The following is a 26,418-nucleotide window of genomic DNA, read 5'->3' as shown; positions in this document are numbered from 1 at the left end:
TAACGATACACTGAAGCTCATCGAAACGGAACACCCAGCCCCTTGCACTGAAACAAGACAAATATAGGAAGTTGGTCTCTTCGCAGTCCAAAAAGCGCTGGGAGGGGTTCACTTGTCTGCTTCAAGACAACAAATACTTGTCCTCTACTCCCATTTTTGGTAGACGACCGACCGAGGATAACGAGCTCAACCCACCCGGGTTTGAAATTGCGTTGTACCTCCCCGAGGCAGATTGCCAATCAAGGCTTATGAGAAACATGCGTGTTTCATCAAATAGTGTGTACTTTAGCTTGGATCAGCATAATTTCCCCCTCAATTCCCACTAGATACATACCTGTCTCACTTGTCTTGTCTCGTTCCAGTGTGGAGCTTGCAGATGAACTTCCTGATGCAGAACAAACCTCCTTCTCATTCACAGCAACACTTGCACGCTCCTTTTCACTCAAGACCAATGGTTCAGCTTCACGACACCCAGAATCTGGGATAACGCACCCAATCAGCATTGCCTCATTCCATGTGATCATTTTGTCTCATTTACTCGAACATTCATAAAATGCTTATACAATGGAATGAGGCAAGGCGTCCCAACCTTCACGATAGTCCCTTTTGAACACCCCTCCCCGTGTCAATCATCCCTGCAAATTTTACATCCACTATCACAAAGCTTTCATAAACTTCAACATTTACAAAACAGAAAAAGCTGTTCTGAAAAACTTGATAATTTACAATAATGATCAATGGTGTGTGTGTGTTTGTGTGTGTGTGTGTGTGTGTGTGTGTGTGTGTGTGTGTGTGTGTGTGTGTGTGTGTGTGTTTTGTTGTTGTTGTTGTTGTTGTTGATGATTTGAGTTGTAAATTTCAAATTGTAAATGAAGTTGTTAATTTGAAATGAAAAGTAACAACTACTAATAACATCCCAGTCAAACAACTACATGGGATGATACTTCTTTTCTTTTGTAAGATCGAGGCTCATGGAAGAGCAATCCCAATTCAGGCCTGGTGTTGGCTTAACGGTTAAGGTGCTTGGCTTAAGATCCGAGGGTCTTGATTTCAAGCCCCTGTCGGGCTGTTGAAAACACGAGGTAGGGTTGACTCAGCCTGTCATCCTTCTAAGGTTGGCGAAATGAATACCAGCGTGATGGTAATGGGGGCATTGTATCAGCAGCACAGCTGCGGCCCAGAACAATGATGCAGCCAAGCAGCCACAGCATACAAATCAATAAATAAACTAGAAGGGCACTCAGTAGAGCGCATACGTCTGCCGAATCCACGAGAACATATCGGGCCTAATATGTTTTTGAAATATCATGCCATGCAGTCCCGTATCGTTTTTGGTCCAATCTCTCAGTGGTGAAGAATCACTTTATTAATTAAATAATTCTCGTATCCAGATCCGGATTTGGATCTTCATCAAAATCGAATCAATTCGTCCTAGTCACACATCCGACATATCCACCAAGTTTCGTACAAATCCGTCCACGTTTTGAGATATCGTGCTATATATCGTTTTTGGCCATATCTCTCAATGGTGATGAATCACTTTAAAAACTTGGAGTAGTCGGATCCGCATCCGGATCTTCACCAAAATCTAATCAGTTCGTCCTTGTCACTCACACACACACACACACACACACACACACACACACACACACACACACACACACACACACGTCCACAAAATTTCATCCGGATCCGTGCACAACGTTTTGAGATATCCTGTGCACAAACAATCAAATAGACAGACAAACAGACAGAAAGGGGTGAAAACACAACCTCCTTCACCTTCGGTGGTGGAGGAAATAAATCACAATTCTTTCAGAGAAGAAAGAGAATGAGCTGATGTCACCAATACCCCATTCACACACACAGCAAACTTGTTGTGGTGTCAAAACCAACCCTTAGAAACCTCAAATGATGCATTGTTAAGGCGAGGGATCCTGCAATCTTCACCTCATAGAACATAATATGCTGTGGACATTGAGATGCGTGAATCTTCCAATAGATTCCTGAAAAACATCAAGTACTTCCTGTTTTGTTGCTGACCACACAAAATGGCTGACTTGTGAAAGATAGCAGCCTATCAGGGAGAGGAAGATGAAGAATTACTGTCATGTTTGTGCCAAGAAGAACAAGCAGACCGAACTGGAATCATTCACAAGAAATAAGAAATAAGGCAAAATTGACGACATGATGAGGGAAAGAGTGAAAGGGACCAATCAGGCAGTGCCAGACAAGAAACAAGTGTTTCTAAGAAATCAACACTTCAAGTGGAGCAGCAGCAACCAAAAATGATTATTTTGACCACTTTGTCTCCCTTTTTGGAAATTAATACAGCTGCCATGAGAATTATTAATTCAACCTCTCTGATGACTTGCTCGTGATTGTACAGCTTTTTTTTTTTTACATGTGATACCAGCTTTGCCTGTTTACTCTCCTAACCCTCTATCCCATACACATACAGCAATGACTACAGGTGCAAACTCTCTGGGCAGGTGCTGCATCTGCTGGAGGGATGGCATCGGAGCCCCTTGGCTTTCCACTAATTTTAGGTGTGAACAAGATACCGCATTAATGATATAAATCTGAAATATACCAAAGTGTCCAAAAATTACCGTTCCAAATTAAAACTGTTATAATTTTTTTTTTTAATGAAACAGGATACATTGATGTGGTTTGCTGAAACTGAAAGAATATTTCTCAAAGATTTCAGGTCAAGATTTTCCAAGATCATCATTGTTTGAATACGAATCGATTTATGGAGACGGTGCTCGAATGACTCAGGAACGTGTTCAACACCCTCACCACTTGTGCTTCGACGACCTGACCCCTTCCTCTGTGGTATGCTGCCAGTCTCCAAAAACTTTTTATTGCACTGAAGATTTGTTTTGCTAGATGATGGTTGCCTTCCTTTGATCGTCCAGAAGCTTCGTTGAACCTCTGTGTAGCTCATTTGGTCTCTATAAACCAGACAACACACTGCGATTTTTCATGTGAGAATGCCATTTGCAATAAATGTGACAACTAAAAAACTTCAAAACTAGAAAAAAATAAAATAAAATCAAAAGCCAAAAAAGAAAAAAGTCAAAAAAAAAACAACAAAAAAAAACAATGTACTACCACCAACCACCAACCACAACAAGGAGGCCGAGAGGCAGAAGATAAGGGATGTAAGAAAGGATGCTATGAAACAATTGACCACCGACTGCAAAACAAGGTCAGACTCAAAAACGAGAACATGAGAAGAATCAAACTGTCCACAGCCTGGATGGTCTATAAAAAAAAAGCTTTTGACAGCATCCCACATTCATGGATGATAAAGTGTATGCAAATGTACAAGATCAATCCCCCAAATGATCAAGCTGATTAAGAAAGCCATGGATCTATGGAATACCACACTAATCCTGCAGCACACGGAAGGAAAAATCAAAATACCAGGAGTGAAGATACGATGTGGGATCTTCCAAGGAGACAGCCTCCCCCACCCCCAATCCTTGTTTTACCTGGCTCTGGATCCACTCAAAAAAAACCTCATTAATGGGCAAGGACATGGATACACCCTAACAACCAATAAAAGAACGTCCAAAGAGACAAGAAAAGTGACGTCTGCTGTGCATGGATGATTTAAAACTCTTTGCATCGAGCGATGAGAAATATGCAGAACAACAGAAATTAGTAAAACTGTACTCTGATGATATCCAAATGGAATTTGGTCGAGATAAGTGTGCCAAATGCACATTTGTACCAGGTAGACGAACAAAAATGGACAACATGAAAATCAACGCAGATACAACAATACAGGATCGAGACAACGAAACATCTGACAAAAGGGCCACCAAATATGTCACAAACAAATGTGCGAAACAATTACCAAAGAATACCTGCATAGAACGAGGATGCCTCTCCCCAAGGTACAAAATCAAAGCCATAAATCAACTAGCAGTACCGGTGTTCCAATACAGCTGCGGAATAGTAAACTGGCCACAAGTGGAAATCAGAAAACTAGATATCAGAACAAGGAAACTCCTCACTATCCACAAAATGTTCTATAAAAATCAGTGCATCCCAAGAACGTACTTGCCGAGGAAAGGAGATGGTGGCCTGGTGGAACTCAATCAAGTGTGCAGAGCGACGACTGTAAGATGAGCAGAGTATTTGAAAAAAACTTCCAAAAACAGGTGCGAATAGAAGATGCCATGCACCAAACCGAAAAAAACTAAAAAAAAAAAAAAAAAAGACTAAAGAAAAATACAAAATATCAACAGATATACAATGAAAACTGGGAGAAAGACAAAAGAGTTGGACAGATTGGTGATTGACAAAGAACGATCACTGGAATGGCTAAGAAGAGGTCAGCTCAATGAGGATAGAGAACGAATCATAATAAATTCCAAAAACCAAGGACACCACATGAATGGCTAAAGATGGCAGTACTGAGCGAATCGGAGAAGTGTAGGTTCTGCAAGGTAGAAACAGAAAGCACGAATCACCTCCAATCGGGATGTAAAAAAAAAAACTCATGTCAGAACAGCTGTGCACACAAATGTACAACAAGGTCTGTCGATTAATCCACCGGCACATCTGCAGAAATTTCATGATCCCAGTTCAACAAAACTCATGGAAATGTGAACCAAAAGCAATCACTGAAAGCAAGGACGTAAAGCTCACGTACGACCTGATGATCCCATCCAGCGTGGACACAGAAAACAAAGCACTGCGACCGAATGCAGTACTTAGGCACAAAAAGGAAAAGATGACATTGCTAATTGAGGTTTCAGTACCCAGTGATTTTGGTTGAAATAACGCAGAAGTCAAGAAAATGACCAAATATCAAGACCTCAAGAACATCAAGTGAAAAGATATTGGAAGCTGAAGAGAGCCGAAATTGTACCAGTGATAATAATTAGACCAACGAGGATGAAAAAGAAGAACCTCACAAAAATCTTACAAACCATTCCTGGGAACATTACCACAAACTAACAACATTTGGAGGCTGTCAGGGGCTCAGTGAAGATCTTAAAAAAACGGCCTCCGAGAACAAGAAAATGTCACAGCTTGTTTCATAATCCAGGATTATGCTCAATAGTCCAGGAGACTGCAACAGCAGCACCAACACTGCACAGAGTATGGTCCCAATGAATGGATACAAATATATATACTAATAAATGGCAGTGTGTGTGTGTGTGTGTGTGTGTGTGTGTGTGTGTGTGTGTGTGTGTGTGTGTGTGTGTGTGTATGTGTGTGTGTGTGTGTGTGTGTGTGTGTGTGTGTGTGTGTGTGTGTGTGTGTGTGTGTGTGTGTGTGTGTGTGTGTGTGTGTGTGTGTGTGTGTGTGTGTGTTCTCCAAATCCCCAAAACCATAAAACCTATCAGCCTGAAACTTTACATGCATACTAATAAAATTCTGAGGAAGTGCCTGACTGAAATTGGGTGTTCGGTTAATTAAAACACCCCTTTTGAAGACAATTAACGGCCTTATTTAATTATATCCTTTATCCGTCACAAGCTCGGCCAACTCACTCTTTGGGGTCTCAAGGTGTACCCGAGGTGACTTCGCTGGGGTCTGAAGCCGCCATGTGTTTTGACCTGCTCAACCAAACCTTGACTTGGAACAAGCCACAACGATTTCTTCATGATAAAGTTTATTTTTCACTCTCCTCACTCATATTATTGAATACCTGTTCATCATAGCTATGAATCGCTGTATACATCGCTTTTGCAAGTGCCATAGTTTTCAAAAGAGGAGCTTGGAGCGATTTCATGCATTATATGATCTGATTGCATACGATCTACTCTCATGGACTAATTAAAGCATATCATCGAAATATTATTTTGGTTTTGAGGATTGGATATCATGCAGTCTAAATTAGTGTCGAGATCTGGAGTGAGATCTGATAATTTAAAGAAATAACAAGTCTGGAGACGGCGATGGTTCACGAGCAATGTACACGGTTCGCCTTTTTTATTTTTTGACCTTCGAGGGGACGCCACAGGCAAACTGGCGGGAATCGGGAAAAACGTAAATGATGACAGTTGTAGTACTCGAAGAGCACAACTTGCATGCCAACTTTAATCCAAAACAGTTGAAAACCCGAGGAGCTCGATGCCCAATTTATTAATTTTTTTGACATTTTCTAAGTTCGTGACCTTGTGACCTTGACCTTGGGACGAAAATGAAAAATCGAGCTCCGTGGGGCTATGCAGGTGTCATTGGGCTAACCAAATACCGAAACCCCTGCCAGATTCGACAAAACCCCTTGGAGAAGATGTAACTTGAAATCGGCTACCCCCTAAAAACACGTTTTTTGGGCATGGCTCCGCCCATAATGGGCGCAGCACGCCCATTCTCTGGAAAACACAACTCTATCATGATACAAACCTCGCACCCTCATTATATCAAGATCGGATCAAAACCCACGGAGCTATGCTCGGGACAGACAGACAGACAGACAGACACCCATAATGAATATAGTGGTCACTTACTGACTCGTGAACCAATGAATCTTTTAACTAAGCTGATATCCCGATTTACTTTAAGCAAGCAAGGCAATGTTCCCTCCTTTTCCATACATACACAAGAAAATGTGAAATTTCCAAAGCATTAAGTTTATCATTTTCTACTGTTATGTATATATATATATATATATATATATATATATATATATATATATATATATATATATATATATATATATATATATATATATACATGTATACGTATTTATGGATATATATATATATATATATATATATATATATATATATATATATATATATATATATATATATATATATATATATATATATATATATATATATATACGGATATATATATATATATATACAAATATAGAAATTATATATATATATATATATATATATATATATATATATATATATATATATATATACAAATATAGAAATTATATATATATATATATATATATATATATATATATATATATATATATATATATATATATATATATATATATATATATATATATATATATATGTACATGCATAGAGATATGTATATATCTATATATCTTTATATCTACATATCTATATACAGTACGTGTATATATATATATATATATATATATATATATATATATATATATATATATATATATATATATATGGATATATATATATATATATATATATATATATATATATATACATACATATATACATATTGTTGCAGTTCTAGGAACCGCATCCCTCCAACACAATGGTATCCATCATACAGTGGTCCCCAGACAGTTATTTCATGAATATACATTCAGATTGTCCCATTGGACAAGAAGGAAGGGACTAACAGGACAAGTGCGTCTCATAGTAGGTCTGATTATATTGGGCCAGGCAATCTAGCCCAAAAGTGGGTGTAACCTAGGACTAATTGGAATAGCAATGAAACCTCTTTTATTTGTTGAGAAAAGGTCGGCTGCATGACATACTAAAAATCTAATAAAATATTTTTGGTGTAACATATTGTATTTAATGATTGAAAATTGTCATCCATTAGCAACTGTCGCACGGGCTAAAATGAAGAAATTGCAATAACTTTGTGAATAATTAAGCTACATCCACAATCTCGGTGTGTTTACCCATGTTTTTGAACCGAATCTTTCAAATAAACACATGACTGAACAGTTTAGTGTGTTCCTTATCTTATTCCCAGGGGGTCCCCACCCCCAAATGTCAATTCAGCTCTCCAAAGGTAAACAGGTTTATAATTCTGTGGTTTGATCAAAAACCAAATCCTTTATTTCAGCCTGTTTAGTGTCACCGCACATTTGCTGGTGGTACCAATGATTATTAGGGCTAAAATATGAAAATAGTAATGATTTATTACATAATTTCAATGCTAAATCCTCATATCTCGTAAGCCAAAGATAGCAGGTTAATATAACCATTTTCGTATGTGGTTTGTTTTGATAAGACCTGGCTCTCATTATGATTTGTTTCTTGGTGTTTTCTGAGAGTTCAGGGTTTCAGAATTATTGAGTATTCCCTGCTAATATCTATCAATAGATGGCAGCACTTTTCAACTTGAAGAAACATGCCTTTTCAATTTCACTAAATCAGCATATTTTGCCTATTTTTAAATAAAAATGAATGAATAAGATGAAAGGTAAGTAAAATTTAAGATAAAGAACCTCATGAAGCAAGAGTTCAGACTAGATGTAATCATTAACTCCAAATAAATTGCATGCAAAACATCCAGCAGACCATGCTGAAAGGTGCATTGTTTTAATTCAGAACGAGGGAGCATTAATAAATCTTAAGTGGTTCCTGATGACTGGACGAAAGATAGAATTATCAAGCATTTTGTGAATTATCAGAGAAAAGGTCTCAAGTGCATTGAATGCAATTGAACACAGAACTGGGAAACTTTGGTGTATGTATATTAAATGTGTAGACAAAGTACGGGACTTCCTACGATCAGAACGCACGGATGATTGGAAGCTGCATCTCCAGATTCTCCAAGACATGCTTTCCTCCTTTGCTGCCTCAGGGCACAACTTGTATACCAAGTCAGTGTACCTGTACCTTCAAAAAATGACAAAGCTGCAGGACAGTAACCCATTCGTGTATTCAAAGTTTATGGATGGCTTTCACGTTGTACGAAGGTCGGATTGCTTTTGGGCAGGGCTGTCACCTGATCTTGTGATAGAACAGGTTCTAATGAGAAGCCTTAAAACAACTGGTGGTTCGACAAGAGGACGGGGCATGACTGAAACACAACGACTGGTATGGTGCCTGTCCAGACCTGTTTGTGCCGAGGTGAACAATGCCATGCAGCAACTAACCTCAGTCACCTATTCAACGAGTGAGCAACACAAGGACTTGTCAAAAACTCGGCAAATGAGAGATATGGATGATACAAATAAACTCATTTCTATCCTCCCTGAAAGAAATCCATTTGAAGACAGCCCCACATTGCACAGTATTGTAACCGGTGTAGCAACCAGGGATGATGTCAATGTGGAACAAGCAGAGCAAGTTGGGCAGAAAATTCTGAATGAAATGGAGGGGAAACATGTTCAGCAATATGTCTTCAGGAGAAAAAAATCAAGTGATCACTCCTGATTCGAAGTCTAGAATCAGAATAAATGGAGAAAAAGTAAGCATTGATCCACAACTGCTCTTTCAGCGACTGGTAATTGCAAGAACACAGACTGAAAATCTAAAGTATGCCTTTCAATATGAACTCTGCTCATTTCCACCTGCTTTGTTTGAGACTTAATATGTGCTATTGAAAGCAAACAAACCATCTCTTGCGAAAGCTATTTGGCCTACCCTACCACAGGGGGAGCAACATTCTGTCCCTCTGAACTGCCAGTATGTTCTTGACGGTGGTGCTTTACGTCACAGGATCCCATGGCAAATCGGAGAAGCCTTTCAGTCAATTTTGGACAGATACGTGACCTATGTGAGGAAGCATTATAGAGAGGCAGTTGTTGTCTTTGATGGCTACACGAGCGGGCCATCTACCAAAGATGGCACTCATCAGAGACGAATTGGAAAGCGCCAAGGCCGAACAGTTCACTTTCAACCACAGATGACCCTCCAACTCAAAAAAGAATAATTTTTTTTTATCAAATAATGCAAATAAGCAGCGATTTCTTCACTTTTTGAGCAACTCCCAAGAAGCAGCAGGTTGTGAAGTTCATCATGCCAGAGGCGACGCTGACTTGCTTATCGTGCAGACAGCAATACAAGTTGCTGCTCAGCGTGAGGTGATTCTCGTTGGAGATGACACAGATCTTCTGGTACTCCTCTGCTGCCATGCAAAGAACTTGGGCCATGATGTCTTCTGGAGACCTGAGCCAAAAGAGGGAGACTGAAAAATTTCTGAACATCAGATGTGTACGTGAGCACCTTGGTGAGACTGTCTGTGAGAATATTCTATTTGTGCATGGTATTCTCGGATGTGACACTACTTCACGAGTGTTTGGTTTTGGGAAGGGTGTGACTTTAAACTTGCTACAGAACAGTGAATGCTTTCAAGAGCAGGCTGTGGTTTTTAATAACTCTACATCTAGTAAGAAGGAGATAATTCAGGCAGGACAGAAAGCTATGCTTTGTTTATACAAGACAAAGTCCAATGACAGTCTAGATTTGTTGAGATACCGCAGATTCCAAGAACTAGTCATGACGAGCAAAAAGGCGGTGCACCCAAAGGTATTGGCACCAAGTTCAGGAGCAACGAAGTACTACAGTTTCCGTGTCTATCGCCAAGTGCAGGAGTGGAAGGGCATGAACTTGCAGGCAGAGGACTGGGGCTGGAAAGTTATTGAAGGGAAGTTGCTTCCTCTTATGACAGATTTGGATGTGGCACCCAAAGCACCGTTAGGGGTCATAAGATGCAAATGCAAGACAGGGTGCGGAAAATGTTGTGGATGCAGAGGACTTGATCTGGAATGCACACCGGCTTGCAGTGAATGCAGAGGCATCTGTGAGAATACGAAAAGCGAGAACTCCGATGACAATGCAGAGGATGACACAGACAATTTGACATGAGCTGCATTTTGTCATCATCAACTTACAGTGGAAGAGTACCAAATTTGGTAATATTTTTCAGACTAGGGGTGGCATCTCCCCACAGTTGATGAACTCTGAATGTTAATATGATTCCCTATGAGCTCTTTGGTAATTGAAGTGATTATTGAACGAATGTGAAAGAAATCTAGTCTTGGTAACCCTGTATCAGTGCCCGTGGAGGGGGAGGCTGGGGAGGGGGGGGGGGTTGGGGCTCCCTTAGCCACAGGCTGCTGTTTCAGTCATTCTTATTCATGAAGACTGTAAAGGGACATTATCAGAATATTATAAGAAGCAAAGTAAATCCAGCTGTAATCATATTTGTGGTCACTATTCTTTGCAACCCAATTTCGCCAGGTACCGAATTACCAATTTCTAGGGACCCCCCAAAAATGATGTTCCACCAAATATTTTGCATTCGATTTTTTTATATGTTATTTACCGTGTTTGTCATAAGATATTACCACAGGTTTGATTTATATTCCAATTTGTCCGAGGTCAAACCCTATTTTGACTTAGCCATATCTCTGAACCCATTCCTATTCTTTTTCTCTGTTCCTGAGGTAAATCCAAGCCACGGCCGTGCCCTTCACTGTAAGAATGGGTCCTCGGGAAGGCCAGCAGGCACTACACTCGGGCACCCACCTGCAAAAGCCACGGCCGCACCCTTCACTGTAAGAATGGGTCCTCGCGAAGGCCAGCAGGCACTACACTCGGGCACCCACCTGTAAAAGCCACGGCCGCGCCCTTCACTGTAAGAATGGGTCCTCGCGAAGGCCAGCAGGTACTACACTCGGGCACCCACCTGTAAAAGCCATGGCCGTGCCCTTCACTGTAAGAATGGGTCCTCGCGAAGGCCAGCAGGCACTACACTCAGGCACCCACCTGCAAAAGCCACGGCCGCACCCTTCACTGTAAGAATGGGTCCTCGTGAAGGCCAGCAGGCACTACACTCGGGCACCCAGCAGTAAAAGCCACGGCCGCGCCCTTCACTGTTAGAATGGGTCATCGCGAAGGCCAGCAGGCACTACACTCGGGCACCCACCTGCAAAAGCCACGGCCGCACCCTTCACTGTAAGAATGGGTCCTCGGGAAGGCCAGCAGGCACTACACTCGGGCACCCACCTGCAAAAGCCACGGCCGCACCCTTCACTGTAAGAATGGGTCCTCGCGAAGGCCAGCAGGCACTACACTCGGGCACCCACCTGTAAAAGCCACGGCCGCGCCCTTCACTGTAAGAATGGGTCCTCGCGAAGGCCAGCAGGCACTACACTCGGGCACCCAGCAGTAAAAGCCACGGCCGCCCCCTTCACTGTAAGAATGGGTCCTCGCGAAGGCCAGCAGGCACTACACTCGGGCACCCACCTGTAAAAGCCACGGCCGTGCCCTTCACTGTAAGAATGGGTCCTCGTGAAAGCCAGCAGGCACTACACTCGGGCACCCACCTGCAAAAGCCACGGCCGCGCCCTTCACTGTAAGAATGGGTCCTCGTGAAGGCCAGCAGGCACTACACTCGGGCACCCACCTGCAAAAGCCACGGCCATGCCCTTCACTGTAAGAATGGGTCCTCGCGAAGGCCAGCAGGCACTACACTCGGACACCCACCTGTAAAAACTGCGGCCGCGCCCTTTACGTAAGAATGCGTCCTCACAGAAGACGAAAAGGAACAAAACACCAAGCGCCCACGCAGCACGGAACATGTGCAGCACAGCAGTAATTTCCACTCACTGGGCAGAAGAAATAGGAAGGATAACCAATACGACGGCACCGCTGCAGGAATGCCGTGCTGAGGAAATAGAAGGAACAAAACACCAAATGCTAACAACTTACAGTGCGCGCATGCGGTGCACTCTTTTCAACCCATTTCGAGTCCAATAATTATATCTGTCCTCTTTTAAATCCAAATCTCCATTTTATACTTATATCTGTCCTCTTTTTCAATCCACGGCTACATCTAATAATTACATCCAATCTTTTCCCTCAATTCCTGGCACAGATGAGGGCTGACACCGTGCACACCACCGCTTTTGATAAATGACCGCATGCTCAATGGCGGCGGACCCACTCGCAGCCCTGGGGTAGTTTATTATCGTACACAGAGTAGGGCATGCAGGGCACACATCTTGTTCAGGTCTGCGCATGTGTTTCCCATAGCATCTTACCGTCGGTCTTCGCTGAGCACCGTGGCCACGGATGTCTCCCGCGGACGGCAGACATCTTCTTGCCTCTCCGCCCAGCGAGGCTGCTGCCAGGCAGCGGCGTGCTGTATGGCTCGGGCTGCATGGCATATGGACAGGCAGTGCATTGACCAGTGCTGACCACTGGTCACTGGGGCACGGCCCGGGGGTTCGGGCGATTTGTGTCACGGTGTTCGGAGCGGGACGATTCTGCAATTTGGAATCATCTTGCCCGATGTAAAGTGGAACCACTTCCGGCCATCACAGCTGGGCCATGTGCTGGCCGGGGCCCAACCAGAGCACCCGATTCGGGTGACGACACATCGCTTCGGGTCGTCGCCTCCGCCCCGCACCACAGGATCTATAGAAGGACGGGTTGTTGGAGTGTTCCCGTCTGCTGGTGGTTTTCCGTTCCTGCTCATCGCTCCTGGTTCGTGTCGGCTCGTCCTGCTCTCTGTCTGGCCTGGGATCGACAATCCGCCCATTCTCCTGCTGACTCCGCCTTTCTTCACCAGTCTCTGCTGACTCCGCCCTTCTTCACCGACTTGCCGCTGACTCCACCCATCCACTCACCCACCTGATCCTGTCGGCCACTACACCCACTCATTTTGACTCCGCCTTTCTCCACCCGCTGGCTTCTGACTCCACCCAAAGTCCTTCCTTCATGCCTGACGGCCGTGCCCCATTCTCTGGATCGACACTTAACTGCACAAAGCGGGAGACGTCACGCCAGCTGTCAGGGAGGTATCACCCTGTGAAGCATCCCCCCACAATGTGCTGGCTGGCACGGTCGGTCAATCGTGCAAGGTATTGAGAGACCGTTAGCCTCATCTCCTCTTCTTTTTCTCTTCATAAACTCCTCTTCAATGGTGTGTGTGTGTGTGTGTGTGTGTGTGTGTGTGTGTGTGTGTGTGTGTGTGTGTGTGTGTGTGTGTGTGTGTGTGTGTGTGTGTGTGTGTGTGTGTGTGTGTGGTGTGTGTGTCATGGCGCCTGTCCTCGTTTAAGTTTAGAGTAAAGAAGAATTACATTGGGATAACTCTGCTCTGGGTCTGCTTTTGCAAGTTGCTTGTATCATTGTTGCGCCTCACACTTTTCTTCCTATCCCTGCTTACACACAACAATAAACTACATTCACTGTGCCACATATCTTTCCTCGCTGCCTGTTAATAAATTATTAGTGGAAATGTTCCCAGCTCATTTTTGTCTTTTCTTTCATTGATGCAGCATGGTCCGTATCCTAACCTAGCCGGACTTTCTTCCCAACGAGCTGTTCCTTTTTGCCGGTACGTCCTTGGCAGTGTCACTCGGCTGCATCTGATCTGGTAAGGTTATTCGGTTCAGACAAGACATACCGAGGGCGTGTCCCCCGGTAATTAGGTCACTTGATTAATTAGGTAACCCGGTTAATTCATAGATGGAGGACCCTAGGTCACGTGGATGAGTTATTGGCATTCACGGTCGGTTAGCGACCCGCCGCGTCACGGAATTATCCATGTGCGATGGCCTGCAATTCCCGGGAGTCTCGTGGGAACCCGAGATAGCTCCCCCCCCCCCCCCCCGCTACGGTGGTCTTCTCACCCGACCCACAATATATATCCATATCCATATCCGTACACACACACACACACACACACACACACACACTATACAATCTTGGGGCATGCTTGCACACGGCAAGCAACTGCTTGGGTGCATCCGAAATGCAGACATAATAAATATATTTCAATATTTGATGACGTGGATTGTGCTTGCATTCTGTAAGCAGCTAAATAACTCAAGTAAATCAAGAATTTGTGATATGAATGAGCTATTTATATAAAAGTTTCCAGCTGGAGTAATTTTTCATGTAAATACAGCAAAGGTTATGAAATAACAGTTGGAAGAGGGATGTGTTAGTGTTGCCTAGCAACCTGTGTGAGTTTAAGCTCCATTGTCTTGAATCATGTGACCTGGGGTTGGCAGAGAGAGTCTGTCCCAGTCGACCTTTATTTGTGGATATTTTTGTTTATTTTCGTTTTCCAACTTTTTTGTGATTTTCCTTTGGATATTGACTTTCAGTTACATCAGTATGCAAAATTTCATCTTCCGACCTCACCTGAAAGGTACTAAACATTTACAGTATATCAGTGAGTGAATGAGTGGTGAGAAAGACAGACTGTAAATATGTCAAACCACCTCCAACAAAAGAACTTAAATAAAGCATCCATCACATCAAATGTAAACCAATTCCAAGCTGTAGAAGAATCAGTGAACAAAGGCACAAGTGCATTTATCATTTTTGCTCACCTTGCTTTCTCATCATCAGAGATGAGACTTGACTTGTTGGCGTAGTGGCGGTTGAGTCGATTGTTTCAGGAGGGATTTCTGAATGAGAAATTGTCACGGTTGAAGATGTAAACAAAGGAGAAGTGGGATGTGTACAAGCAGGGACGCATACCTCCGAGGGTGACGGCGGTGTGTCAATAGCAGAAGTTGAGTCAGTTTTCAATGCAAGCGACTTTTGTGGGGGGGAATCTGGAGTAGTTCGTGGAGAAGAAAGTGGAATTGGTGATGGTGATCGAGAAGTAGATGATGGTGAAGGAGAGAGAATCGTTGGCGAGGTGACTTGACTGGAGGTTGATGGTGATCGAGAAGTAGATGATGGTGAAGGAGAGAGAATCGTTGGCGAGGTGACTTGACTGGAGGTTGATGGTGATCGAGAAGTAGGTGATGGTGAAGGAGAGAGACTCGATGGTGAGGTGACTTGACTGGAGGTTGATGGTGATCGAGAAGTAGATGATGGTGAAGGAGAGAGAATCGATGGTGAGGTGACTTGACTGGAGGTTGATGGTGATCTAGAAGTAGGTGATGGTGAAGGAGAGAGAATCGATGGTGAGGTGACTTGACTGGAGGTTGATGGTGATAAAGACTCAACAAGAGGCTGGAGATTGAGACGAGTCCGTGTGCAGGGTTTAAGTTCTTTTTCTCGCTCCTCCACCGCCATCCGTTCCAGGTAACGACTCCTGAGGACAATAAAGTTTTATTCTTATAAATATAGTCAAACATACTCGAGCCCATTAATGATCTTGAGGTTGTATGTTGAACTTACAAGTCAGGTGATGAAATGTCAACCATAAGCAGAAAGGCATCTTTTTCTTCTTTTGGTTTTATTGCAACAAATCCATCTTGTGGTGTTATAACACTGAACAACAAATTTCAAAAAAAATTTTTTTTACTGGAGATGTGTAAAGTGATTAAGACTAATTTGGGTATGCTGATTTCAAAAATCATAACCGTTTTGCTGTATCACGTCAGGATTTTAAGGAACAGAAATATTCCCATTGCCTAGAAGTCAGGATTTCAATGAAATTTACATATGTCTTTAACATGTCTATTTCGTACAATTGTTGTTAACTTGTGTTATATTTCTTTCTTTCAGATAAAGATGAGTAGGCGTTCCTGTACCAATCATCCTGACAACTTCTGTTATGTCTGTGGTCGGTATACCAAAAAAGATCAACAGCGAAGAATATCTACAGCAGTGAAAATGAAGGCCGCCTACTTTCACTACTTCGGGTGTAAGGTGGGGGACCAAGAACAGAGCTGGGCACCACACATCTGCTGCACAAGCTGTCACACAACCTTGACTCAGTGGTTGGTGGGCAAGCGCGCGAGCATGCCATTTGCGGTGCCCATGATATGGCGTGAGCCGCAGAATCATCATGATGATTGTTATTTCTGCTGCACAAGCATCGCCGGCTTCAACAAGAAGAATAAAGGTCACATCAAGTACGCTGACTGCGTCTCTGCTCGTAAACCTGTGCCTCATGATGACGAGAACCCCGTTCCAACACCTCCAGCTGATCAGAACATAGCTGTAAGCAGTGGTGAAGAGGATGGTGATGATGAACCTTTTGAACCCGACACTCAAGAATCACACCTTCTGAACCAGGGAGACTTAAATGATCTTGTAAGAGATCTCTCGCTGTCAAAGGCGAAGGCAGAGCTGCTTGGATCAAGGCTGCAGCAGTGGAATCTACTTGAACCTAACACCAAGATATCCTTGTTCAGAGCACGTCACAGAGACATGGCTGAGTTCTTTGAGATGGAAGACACGATGACATTCTGCAGTGACATCAACGGTCTGTTGAAAGAACTTGGGTGTGATCACGATCCTGCAGACTGGCGCCTCTTATCGACTCGGGGAAGAACAGCTTGAAGGCTGTTTTGCTCCACAATGGCAACGAGAAACCATCAGTCCCACTGGCTCACGCGTTCGGCATGACAGAGACCTATGAGACTATGCGGCAGCTGCTTGATTCCATCAAGTACAATGACTTCAACTGGCACATCTGCGGAGACTTGAAAGTGGTGGCGCTGTTGTTAGGGCTGCAGTCAGGCTACACGAAATACATGTGCTTCCTTTGTCTCTGGGATAGCAGAGACGACAAGAATCACTGGACGAAGAAAGATTGGGAAGAGCGAAAAGAGCATGTACCTGGTCGACACAACGTGAAGCATGTCGCCCTTGTCGACCCAGCCAAGGTTTTCCTTCCACCACTCCACATAAAGCTCGGCTTGATGAAAAGTTTTGTACGGGCAATGGATCTGAATGGGCGTGGGTTTTTATACCTCAAGGAAAAGTTTGGCAACACCTTGTCGGAGGCCAAGATAAAGGCTGGTGTCTTTGTTGGACCGCAAATCCGACAGATTATGAAGGACGAAACTTTTCCGACAACTCTAAACCCCAAAGAGCTGGCAGCGTGGAGGAGCTTCAAAGCTGTGCCGGACAACTTCTTGGGGAACGAGCGCGCGGACAACTATGAAGAAATAGTGCAGCAGCTGCTGGAGTCCTTCAGGAAACTTGGCTCCAGGATGTCCCTGAAAATCCATTTCCTACACCAGCACCTGAACTTCTTCCCTGACAACTTGGGAGCAGTCTCGGACGAGCACGGCGAGCGATTCCACCAAGAGATTTCACTCATGGAGACGCGTTACCAAGGGCGGCACAACCCGAACATGATGGGCGATTTCTGCTGGTTCCTGCATCGTGAAACTGACACAGAGCAGCACAAACGCAAAGCCAAATGCCTAAAGCATTTTTAATTACATTCTAGTGGAGTTTTTCTGTAATTTCTATAATTTTGAAGCATTCATGATGAAATAAATGAATAAATGAATTTTTGTAAATTTCATTGAAATCCTGACTTCTAGGCAATGGGAATATTTCTGTTACTGAAAATCCTGACGTGATACAGCAAAACGGTTATGATTTTTGAAATCAGCGTACCCAAATTAGTCTTAATCACTTTACACATCTCCAGTAAAAAATTTTTGTTGTTCAGTGTAATCAACACATAACATGTTAGTCAAGATCAATCAGCTTTCCTTGCCAATTGAAGTTAAGCATTTTTTGAAAAGTAATAAAAGCTCCGAATGTTTGAATGAATATTAAACAAAGTTCTGCAGAGGAGATGTCATGAGGACAAATACCAATGTGAGACATTGATGACATAATGGGTCAAAGGACATACAAGACTCACAGATTCTCTGATAATAAAATGTGTCAGTTCTTCAATGCACCTGAATGTTGCTGCAAGTTACTTTTAAGCAATAATAAAACACAACTGCATGGGCAGTATAATAATATTTCATGTAATATGTCAGGTCAGGTCAGGTATGGGAGCATGCGCCAGAACAGCGCGTCGCTGCGTCCACTTTCCGCCGGTACTCCAGGGGCCTCCGTCTGCCCATCCCCCAGGCAGATGCCTGGCCCATTCCCATCTCCTTCAGATGCCGATCAACCGACTGCAACCACGAGACACGTGGTCGGCCCATTGGCCTCCTCCACTCATGAGACTCCCTCGCTGAGAGAATCTGTTGAGCAGGATCAGCGTCAGGAAAACGAGCCACATATCCATACAGCCGCAGCTGACGCTCACGGACTATGCAGGTAACAAATCGCATCCGAGTCTCTCTCAGCAACCGCTCGTTGGACACAAAGTCCGACCAGCGATAGCCAAGGATTCTCTGAAGAGACCTGGTACCAAAGGAATCAAGTCTCCATCTCAGATCCTTGGTCAGAGTCCAAGTCTCTTATCCATAGAGCAAGACTGGAAGCACCAAGGACCTGAAGACTCGGACTTTTGTCCTCCCGCACAGGTACCGGCAGCGCCACACCCAATTATCCAGTGAATCCATGACTCCCCAGGCCCGACCCAGACATCTATTGACCATCAGTTCCAGTCGATGCAATGAAATCCTCCAAGACTAGAAGATCATCTAGTCTGGGACACTGATCAACCACAGACTCGAGCGTGGCATAGAATGTGTCCTTCATGGTGAGATCACTCGCCTCAGTCGGAGCATATACAGAGACCAGGGAAATGACACACAGGGAGTGACGAATCCGTTGTCTCATAATATGCTTGTTGACTGGTGTTACCTCAATTGTCATTGGAGTCTGCTTGTTGGACACAGCTACAGCAACTCCTTGGGCATGGTAACCATCAGAGTGACCAGACCAATAGTAGGTGTAACCACCCACCATGATCTCACCACTATCCGGTTTCAGAACCTCAGAGAGTGCTGCAATGCTGATGTTCGAATGCTGCTCAGATTATAGCAGAGACGGGTAATCATCCTCTCTATGGGATAGGACATTCCAGGCATCCACCTGAAGGGACCACTAAAGGTTAACCCAAGAAGACCGCCGTCTGGTGGACGACACCTCAGCACCACCCCTACATACACAACCGCATTATGACCCGGGAAGGTTACCCCATGCTTTTCCTCTTTTCATCAAAGATTGGGGGTCCTGAAGGCTTTGTCTCAAACTGTCATCTGGTGAGCTGCCGTGCGAAGGGCAGCGGGACGGCAGGTACTCCCACGGAGTGGGTTTTCAGGTTATTTTTTCATGCTTTTTGTATGTTTTGCGGAATGAAGGTTCTTACGATGGCCGGAGTGCAAATCCTGCCACCAACCTCCTCGAAAAAGGTAACCCAACTGCAGGAGGACCCACAGACACAGTTGGGCACCAGATATGGATGGCCGTTGGTTCATCAGGAGCTCCTCCGCCCTATGACAGGTTTTGTTTTTCACCCTGCTGGGTGTCCATATCCATCCACTTTCCTCATCAGGAAACCTGGTGGGGGAGACGCTTTAGTCGCCGACAATCCGACGGTTGGTTGGCATGGAAAGAACTTCAGTGATCTTCGGTCAGGAAGAGGAGGAAGAGATTGGGACCAGACTCCGTGCAGAGCGTTGGTGCTGCCTAAGAAGTCTCCTTGGCCATTGGGCACAATCCTGGACGGGTCGCCACTCCGACACAGTATACCAGCATGCTGGCACTCATTTTGCCGACCTCGGAAGGATGACGGGCCGAGTCAACCCAACCTGCTATGAATTCAACAGGTGAGTGGGATTTTAACTCAGGACCCTCGGATCCAAAGCCTGCCACCCTAACCATTAAGCCAACACCAGGCATTTCGGTCAGGAGGTCGGCCTAAAACGTGCCTAAATCCATTTCCCAGCTGAGTTTCCATAAATATCACTCTCGCTCCAAAGCAGTACTTCGGAGGTACAACAAGCATGGATTGGAAATCTGAGCTGGTGGAATGGAATGAGGTTTGTCAAGGTTACTGGATTCACCCACTGTGATATCTGCTCCCTGAATATTTACAATGAATTCCCGTTTCCACCAATACACACTCCAATGAATTGCTCATTTGAGGTGAGATATCTGCGAACACGTCAGAGACAGGTACCCCACTTGTATGGACTGTAATACAAAGACAAACTGATTACATTTTGAGGTTAACAGATCAAAGGTTAAAGGTCGTGTGCCATTTGAAAATCATTTTGCAGATTACAACGATGTTAGAAGCATCTGATGTTGTCTTTCTTACACATGTCTCTGTCTCTGTCTCTGTCTCTGTCTCTGTCTCTGTCTCTGTCTCTCTCTCTCTCTCTCTCTCTCTCTCTCTCTCTCTCTCTCTCTCTCTCTCTCTCTCTCTCTCTCTCTCTCTCTCTCTCTTTCTCTCTCTCTCTCTTTCTCTCTCTCTCTCTCCCCACTCCCTCTACCATGTGACCTGTAATTGAGATCAAACGGAATAGTGGGTTGACGTACTGTATAATGCAAGCAGATCAAGGCATGTCCATCGACGCATTCTCGGTGATTTGTATTCTCTATTTCTTTTTTTAAATCAAGGCTCATGGAAGAGCAACTAACAGGGTCGGGCTAGGAAGGGCTAATGTGGGCCATAAAGATTGTAAAAATGGGTGACGATATGAGATGGTGGTGGACCGCCAGTTCGAAGCCTTGGAGGGAAGAGTGGGCTATAACAGCCTCAGGAAGGCCGTTCCAAAGATGGAAAAGGGCAAGAAAAACAAGAAATGAGGTGTGCAGTCAGCCTGGAATTTGGAATTTCAACCAGGAGAGAGTCTTTTCACATACAATTAGGGCTGGTAGTATGGCCTAGAGGTATGCATATCCACCTCTAAGCTGTCAAGCCTGGGTTTAACTCATGACCCGGCTATAAACTGTCATTGTGGTGTTTCACAGGCAGGGTAATTCATCAATGCGTGTGCCATCCCTCAGATGGACTTTAAACAGGTGTCCTGTCTGTCGACATTAGTTGGTGGACATTAAAAAAAAAAATCCCACGGTGTCCTTTGCAAATAGTTGACACCGGCACCGTAAACAAATTGCAAATTCCTGTTCTAATCTACAGAGGTCATAGCATCAGCGCTACAACCGCGTCCTCAGCCAGTGATGCTGGGATAACCTGAGATGGTGGTGTACTGCCATCTTGAAGCACTGGTGGGAAGAGTGGGATTTAATAGACTGAGATAGGAGGCTGCACAAGGAGGACGTTTACAAAGCAAATCCAAATTCCAAATTTTTTTTACGTTTCTTGAATGTGTTACAATTCCAAAATATCTTGAACGTGAGGTTTCACAGTTGTGCGAGGAGGCACTCATGATGATGGGCCCGACTTATGCAAACAGCACACATGGGGGGGGGGGGGGGTTTGGATGAATGCCCAAGTTATGCAGTCTGACAACTACGATTGCGTGGGTCATGTTCCTGCTTACCATTTCGATGTGCAGTCACACATTTAAAAATTGATTTTTGTTTGATAAATGTCTGTCACAAGTTGCTAGTTAATGGAATTTGCCCATGATTGCTCGGTCCCCATTTGGCTGAGTGAAAAGGTTCTGTTACCGGCAGACAGGTGAATGAAAGTTCCGCCTTTGCGATGAAACAAGCTGGTTATCTGAGCCACATTCAGAATTTTCACTGTTACTTATCAGATACGTCTATTTAAAATGATGAATCAAACCAATGAGGCAGGAAGGAGTCCACACTGCGAGATAGAGTTACGGTTCGACAAAACATTAAAGACAACTATTTTCCACTACATATAGCCAGCAACCGCAACCCCATACATTTGTCATTCACAGCTACATTGGATGCAAGGAGGTGAAAGAAGCCAAACTCTGCTTCACGCAATGGAAAAGCTGGGCAAATGGCCACAAGAAACAAGAACCTCACAGGAACCTCTACCTCATAGTCATACTTCGCAGTTGTTACCTCCGCACCAAATGCAGACGGCGGTTATGTTTTCACACCTGTCGGTTTGGCTGTCTGTGAGCAGGATATTTCAAAAAGTTATGGACGGATTGGGACAAAACTTGGTGGATGAGTTGGGTAGGTGACAACAACAAGCCGAATAGATTTTGAGTGAAGATGCGGATGCAGATCCGGGTCTATCAATGGGATACAAAAGGTAAACTGTTCAGCCTGGCGGAGGTATGCGCTCTACCGAGTGCCGTTGTAGTTTAATCAGGAAAAGTTTGCCACCAATCTGGTGCGCACAAATAGTCAGAGCCCACTCAACATTCAGGTGCATTTGGAGGGATTTTCGAATTGGGGAGGATATTGTATGGATTGTAATGGGGGTGAGAAGAAGAAGAAGAAGAAGAAGAAGAAGAAGAAGAAGAAGAAGAAGAAGAAGAAGAAGAAGAAGAAGAAGAAGAAGAAGAAGAAGAAGAAGAAGAAGAAGAAGAAGAAGAAGAAGAAGAAGAAGAAGAAGAAGAAGAAGAAGAAGAAGAAGAAGAAGAAGAAGAAGAAGAAGAAAAAAAAACTGTCAAAACTTAATGCTGCCAAAAAAAAAGCAGTAAAATGGTGAAAAATCGTACAACACTTCACCACTGGCAAGAGAGCTTAGATATACGCATACTCACCATTGACCTGTCTAGTCTACTACAAACAGCAATAAAACCATCACCCTGGCATTTTGCACACGGGGCAATGCATCAACGTGTGAGCCGTCCATCAGAAGGTCGTAAAGCCAGAGAACCCCAGTGCCAGCACTGGTTGTTGGCAGATGTTAAATATCCTACAGCATCTTTCGCGAAAAGGAGGAGAGACCCCAAACAAATTACAAATTGCAGCTCAAATGTACAAGAGACACCACATCGGGATCCTGCTCCCAGCAATGAGGAAAAGCAGCAGCCTCGTGCTGCCCAAGAACAAGTCGATCAATTATCCGGCAATGGCTGCAAAATTGCGTTCGTGTTTACCGAGAAAATAGGATGCAAATCGTTGTTTACATATTGGGTTTGAGCATGCACTCATGCAGATAGTTGCACACAGCCGTTTCCTCCTACCTTTCTTCTCTTTCTCGCCGCTCCCTCGCTTTTTTCTTTAGGTATGCTGGCCTACTGCAGTGATATAGCATCAAGTGTGTGAAAAGATAGGGAGAGATGGAAGAGGGGGAAATAAAACATATAAATGTGAGAAAGAAAGTGCAGCAAAGCAAAGAATTAAGGAGAGAGGAAATGAGAGATAATAAAGGTTATGAAAGACAAAGATAATGAAAGATGTGAATTTTTGTTCCAATTCTAGTAATCAACATATAATTGAAGTCGCTCTTCGTAATGTGAAGCGAGGCGTGACATATCCTGATTATGAACACAAATCAATCACAAAAGCATTGCATCGAGTTCTACAAAAGCAGATGGAAAGGATGGATATTTTTTCGCTATAATGATGTTCACATTAACTCTAATCCTGGTGTTGGCTTTACGGTTATGGTGGCTGGCTTGGGATCTTAGGGTCCAGAGTTTGAGCCCCTGTCTGCCATTGAATTAACACCAGGTAGGGTTGACTCAGCCAGTCATCCTTCCGAGGTTGGCAAAATGAGTACCAGTGTACTGGTATTAGGAGTACATCATCAGAGGCACAGCGGCACCCCCAGAAAATGAGGCAACCAGCAGCCACAGGCTGCATCCGATAGCTGGCATTAATTCCACAGTGACTTTCTGGATGATACGGAGTCGGCATTAAAATTACACATTTGTGTAAAATAATGTCTTCGATCATGATGACATGCAAACTAATCCAAAAATCCACTGTAATAAATAGAGCTTGTGTGGCTGTAGCTATGTCGCCATTATCCCCCCGTCGATTGGTCGTGGCACTGACAAATCGGATGTGCCCGTTTTTCCCAGCATTGCTCTTTGTGTCGAGAAGGTGGGTCAAGATGGGCACTTCGGCCGGAAGCAAACCCATAAGAATGATGAAAATAATTAAACATGAAGTATGGTGAAATGTCGAATGAAAATGTTTTTGTTTCCATCGATGCCGTGCGCTGTGCCAGCATAAAATGTCATCACAATAGACATCACAAGAGAGTGTTGCAAGCTTCAACTACGATCGCATGGAGTAAGATATTGTTATGATCAATGCAATTTCTTTCAAAAATGACAAAAATTATAAAGTGAATTTCCAAGAATGCGCAGCAGCCCCTTGACCACCGATGGTGGGCTGAGAAGGGTACTCACACCCGGAGGGCAGGAATACCCGCAAGTACTGTAAATGGACAGAGTAGTCAAGAGATTGTAATGCTATGTCAGGAATAATAAACTAAACTAAGTGAAAACACAATTTGGTAACAAGTTTAATTCTTCGAAACAAAATATGGTCGAATGTGTACAACCCACATCAAATCAGAAGTTTAAATACAATTGTGCAGGTGTAAAAAAAACACCTGAACTCTGACATACTTGTATTTGTTTCGCTCCTCGTGCTCGATGTGCTGCAAACGCTCCTCGCGTTGCTGTCGGCGGCGTTCTCGCTCTGCAGCCAGAGACTCCTGATGCTGCTTGTAAGAAGAACTGAGTAGACCGGCATTGCCTGGGCTTCCGACGATCCCTGGTGCAGCACTTCCTGTGACACCTTGTCCCACACTTCCTGAGACCACTGGTCCCACACTGGTTTGAAAGAATGCAACAAAGCATAAACATTATTATAAAGAAAAATACATCCTGTATTCAAAATGTTTGGGATATAAAGGAACAACATTTCTGAAAAGCTGCTCAAAATTCTGGCAGTGATTATTTTTTATATACAAAGTCAAGGCTCATGGAAGAGCTATAACACTGAAAGGATCAGGGTGGAAAAGAACAAAAGGAACAGTAGAGACAGGGGGAAACACGAACAGCAGGTTTGAAGGACAAAACACAGGGTGAACCCAAAAACAGTGGGCGCTAGGAAAAAGTTAAATAACCTTCACAGTTTTCATTCAATCCGTTTCATTTTTCATGAGGTCTGAACTGAGTTAAAGGAGAGTGTATCTGTCAAGTGCCAAGTTTCTCGAATCTTTGACATTCACACAGCATGTCGTGGAAACCCAAAGAAAAGTCATTTTATGGAGAAAACTATCTGCAGACAAATTCTCGTTCTTACAGACAAGGCGGTTGTTTTGCGCTCATTTTACAACAAGGAAAGTACCCAGCAAGTCTGAAATTCAAAGGTTTGTGAAAAAAAAATTTAGACAGCATGGCACAGTCTTGAATATGAATTCACCAAACAGAGGAGGCCACTTCTGGCCAACCAAAATCAGGAAGGTCACCTGAGAATATTGTCGCCGTTGCTGACACAGTCACCCACAGTCCCAAGAAATGTCTTCGGCACCGCTGTCGAGAGCTCAACATCAGCAAAGAAAGCTTGAGGATAATTTTGATAACAGTGCGTACAAGTCATCAATAACTGCTCGACGTGAGGCCCTCTGCATTGAACAAAATGGTGCCCATTTGGAGCACATCATCAAACATTGACATCGTAAGCAATTCCATTGTAAAACTGTTCAATCTCTTTGTAGACAACTGAAATTTTCACTAATATCTTTGACTGTCTATGAGTGCGTAATATGATCTGACAATTTTGTTTGGTCTGATTGGATAATATTAAAGTTGTTAAACTTTTCCCTGGTCCCACATTTTGGGGTCACCCTGTAGAAGGCGACTTGGAAAAATAAGGCGATGTTTGGAGGAATAAGGGGTGGGGAAGGAAGCATGAGGTGGACAAGATGGATACAGAAAGCAAATTCTCTGGAAGGAAAAAAACTAAATTTGGAAGGAGGTGGGCTTGGGGGTGAGAGAGGGTTAACGGGGCTGGAAATGATCACGGTTTTGGATTGTGGACAATCTGAGATGATGTTGCACAGCTATGTTGAAGACAGTGTGTGTGTGTGTGTGTGTGTGTGTGTGTGTGTGTGTGTGTGTGTGTGTGTGTGTGTGTGTGTGTGTGTGTGTGTGTGTGTGTGTGTGTCCAGGCTGCAAGTTGTTTTTCTTTTTTAGCATTCAAGCTTTTGTCATAAAATTTTCAAGAAAGCTTCATTATGAGATGATGGAGAAGACAAATAAAT

The 26,418-nt window shown here is 43.7% G+C and overlaps 1 protein-coding gene and 1 long non-coding RNA gene across 2 annotated transcripts in view; one reads left to right on the top strand and one right to left on the bottom strand.

Annotated features, from left to right (window-relative positions):
- LOC147017679 (uncharacterized) overlaps positions 1-3,234 on the top strand; it is an 18,452-nt gene extending 15,218 nt beyond the window's left edge. Inside the window, exons 2-3 of the long non-coding RNA XR_015049591.1 lie at positions 2,462-2,549; positions 2,704-3,234. This is a non-coding gene — a long non-coding RNA (uncharacterized LOC147017679). The remainder of the gene's footprint in view (positions 1-2,461; positions 2,550-2,703) is intronic.
- Positions 1-26,418, bottom strand: part of LOC147017678 (FH1/FH2 domain-containing protein 3-like) — a 257,701-nt gene that overhangs the window by 49,686 nt on the left and 181,597 nt on the right. The window contains exons 13-16 of the mRNA XM_085847448.1: positions 24,776-24,982; positions 23,378-23,431; positions 15,011-15,726; positions 335-478 (exon numbers count right to left, since the gene is read on the bottom strand). Of these exons, the coding sequence (XP_085703574.1) occupies positions 335-478; positions 15,011-15,726; positions 23,378-23,431; positions 24,776-24,982 (1,121 nt within the window). The remainder of the gene's footprint in view (positions 1-334; positions 479-15,010; positions 15,727-23,377; positions 23,432-24,775; positions 24,983-26,418) is intronic.

The sequence above is a fragment of the Eptatretus burgeri genome, chromosome 11, assembly GCF_056783735.1.
Source record: "Eptatretus burgeri isolate ZD-2024b chromosome 11, Ebu_testis_v1, whole genome shotgun sequence".
NCBI classification, from domain to species: domain Eukaryota; kingdom Metazoa; phylum Chordata; class Myxini; order Myxiniformes; family Myxinidae; genus Eptatretus; species Eptatretus burgeri.
The sequence above is the reverse complement of the archived record's forward strand: the minus strand, read 5'-3'. Positions and strand labels throughout refer to the sequence as shown.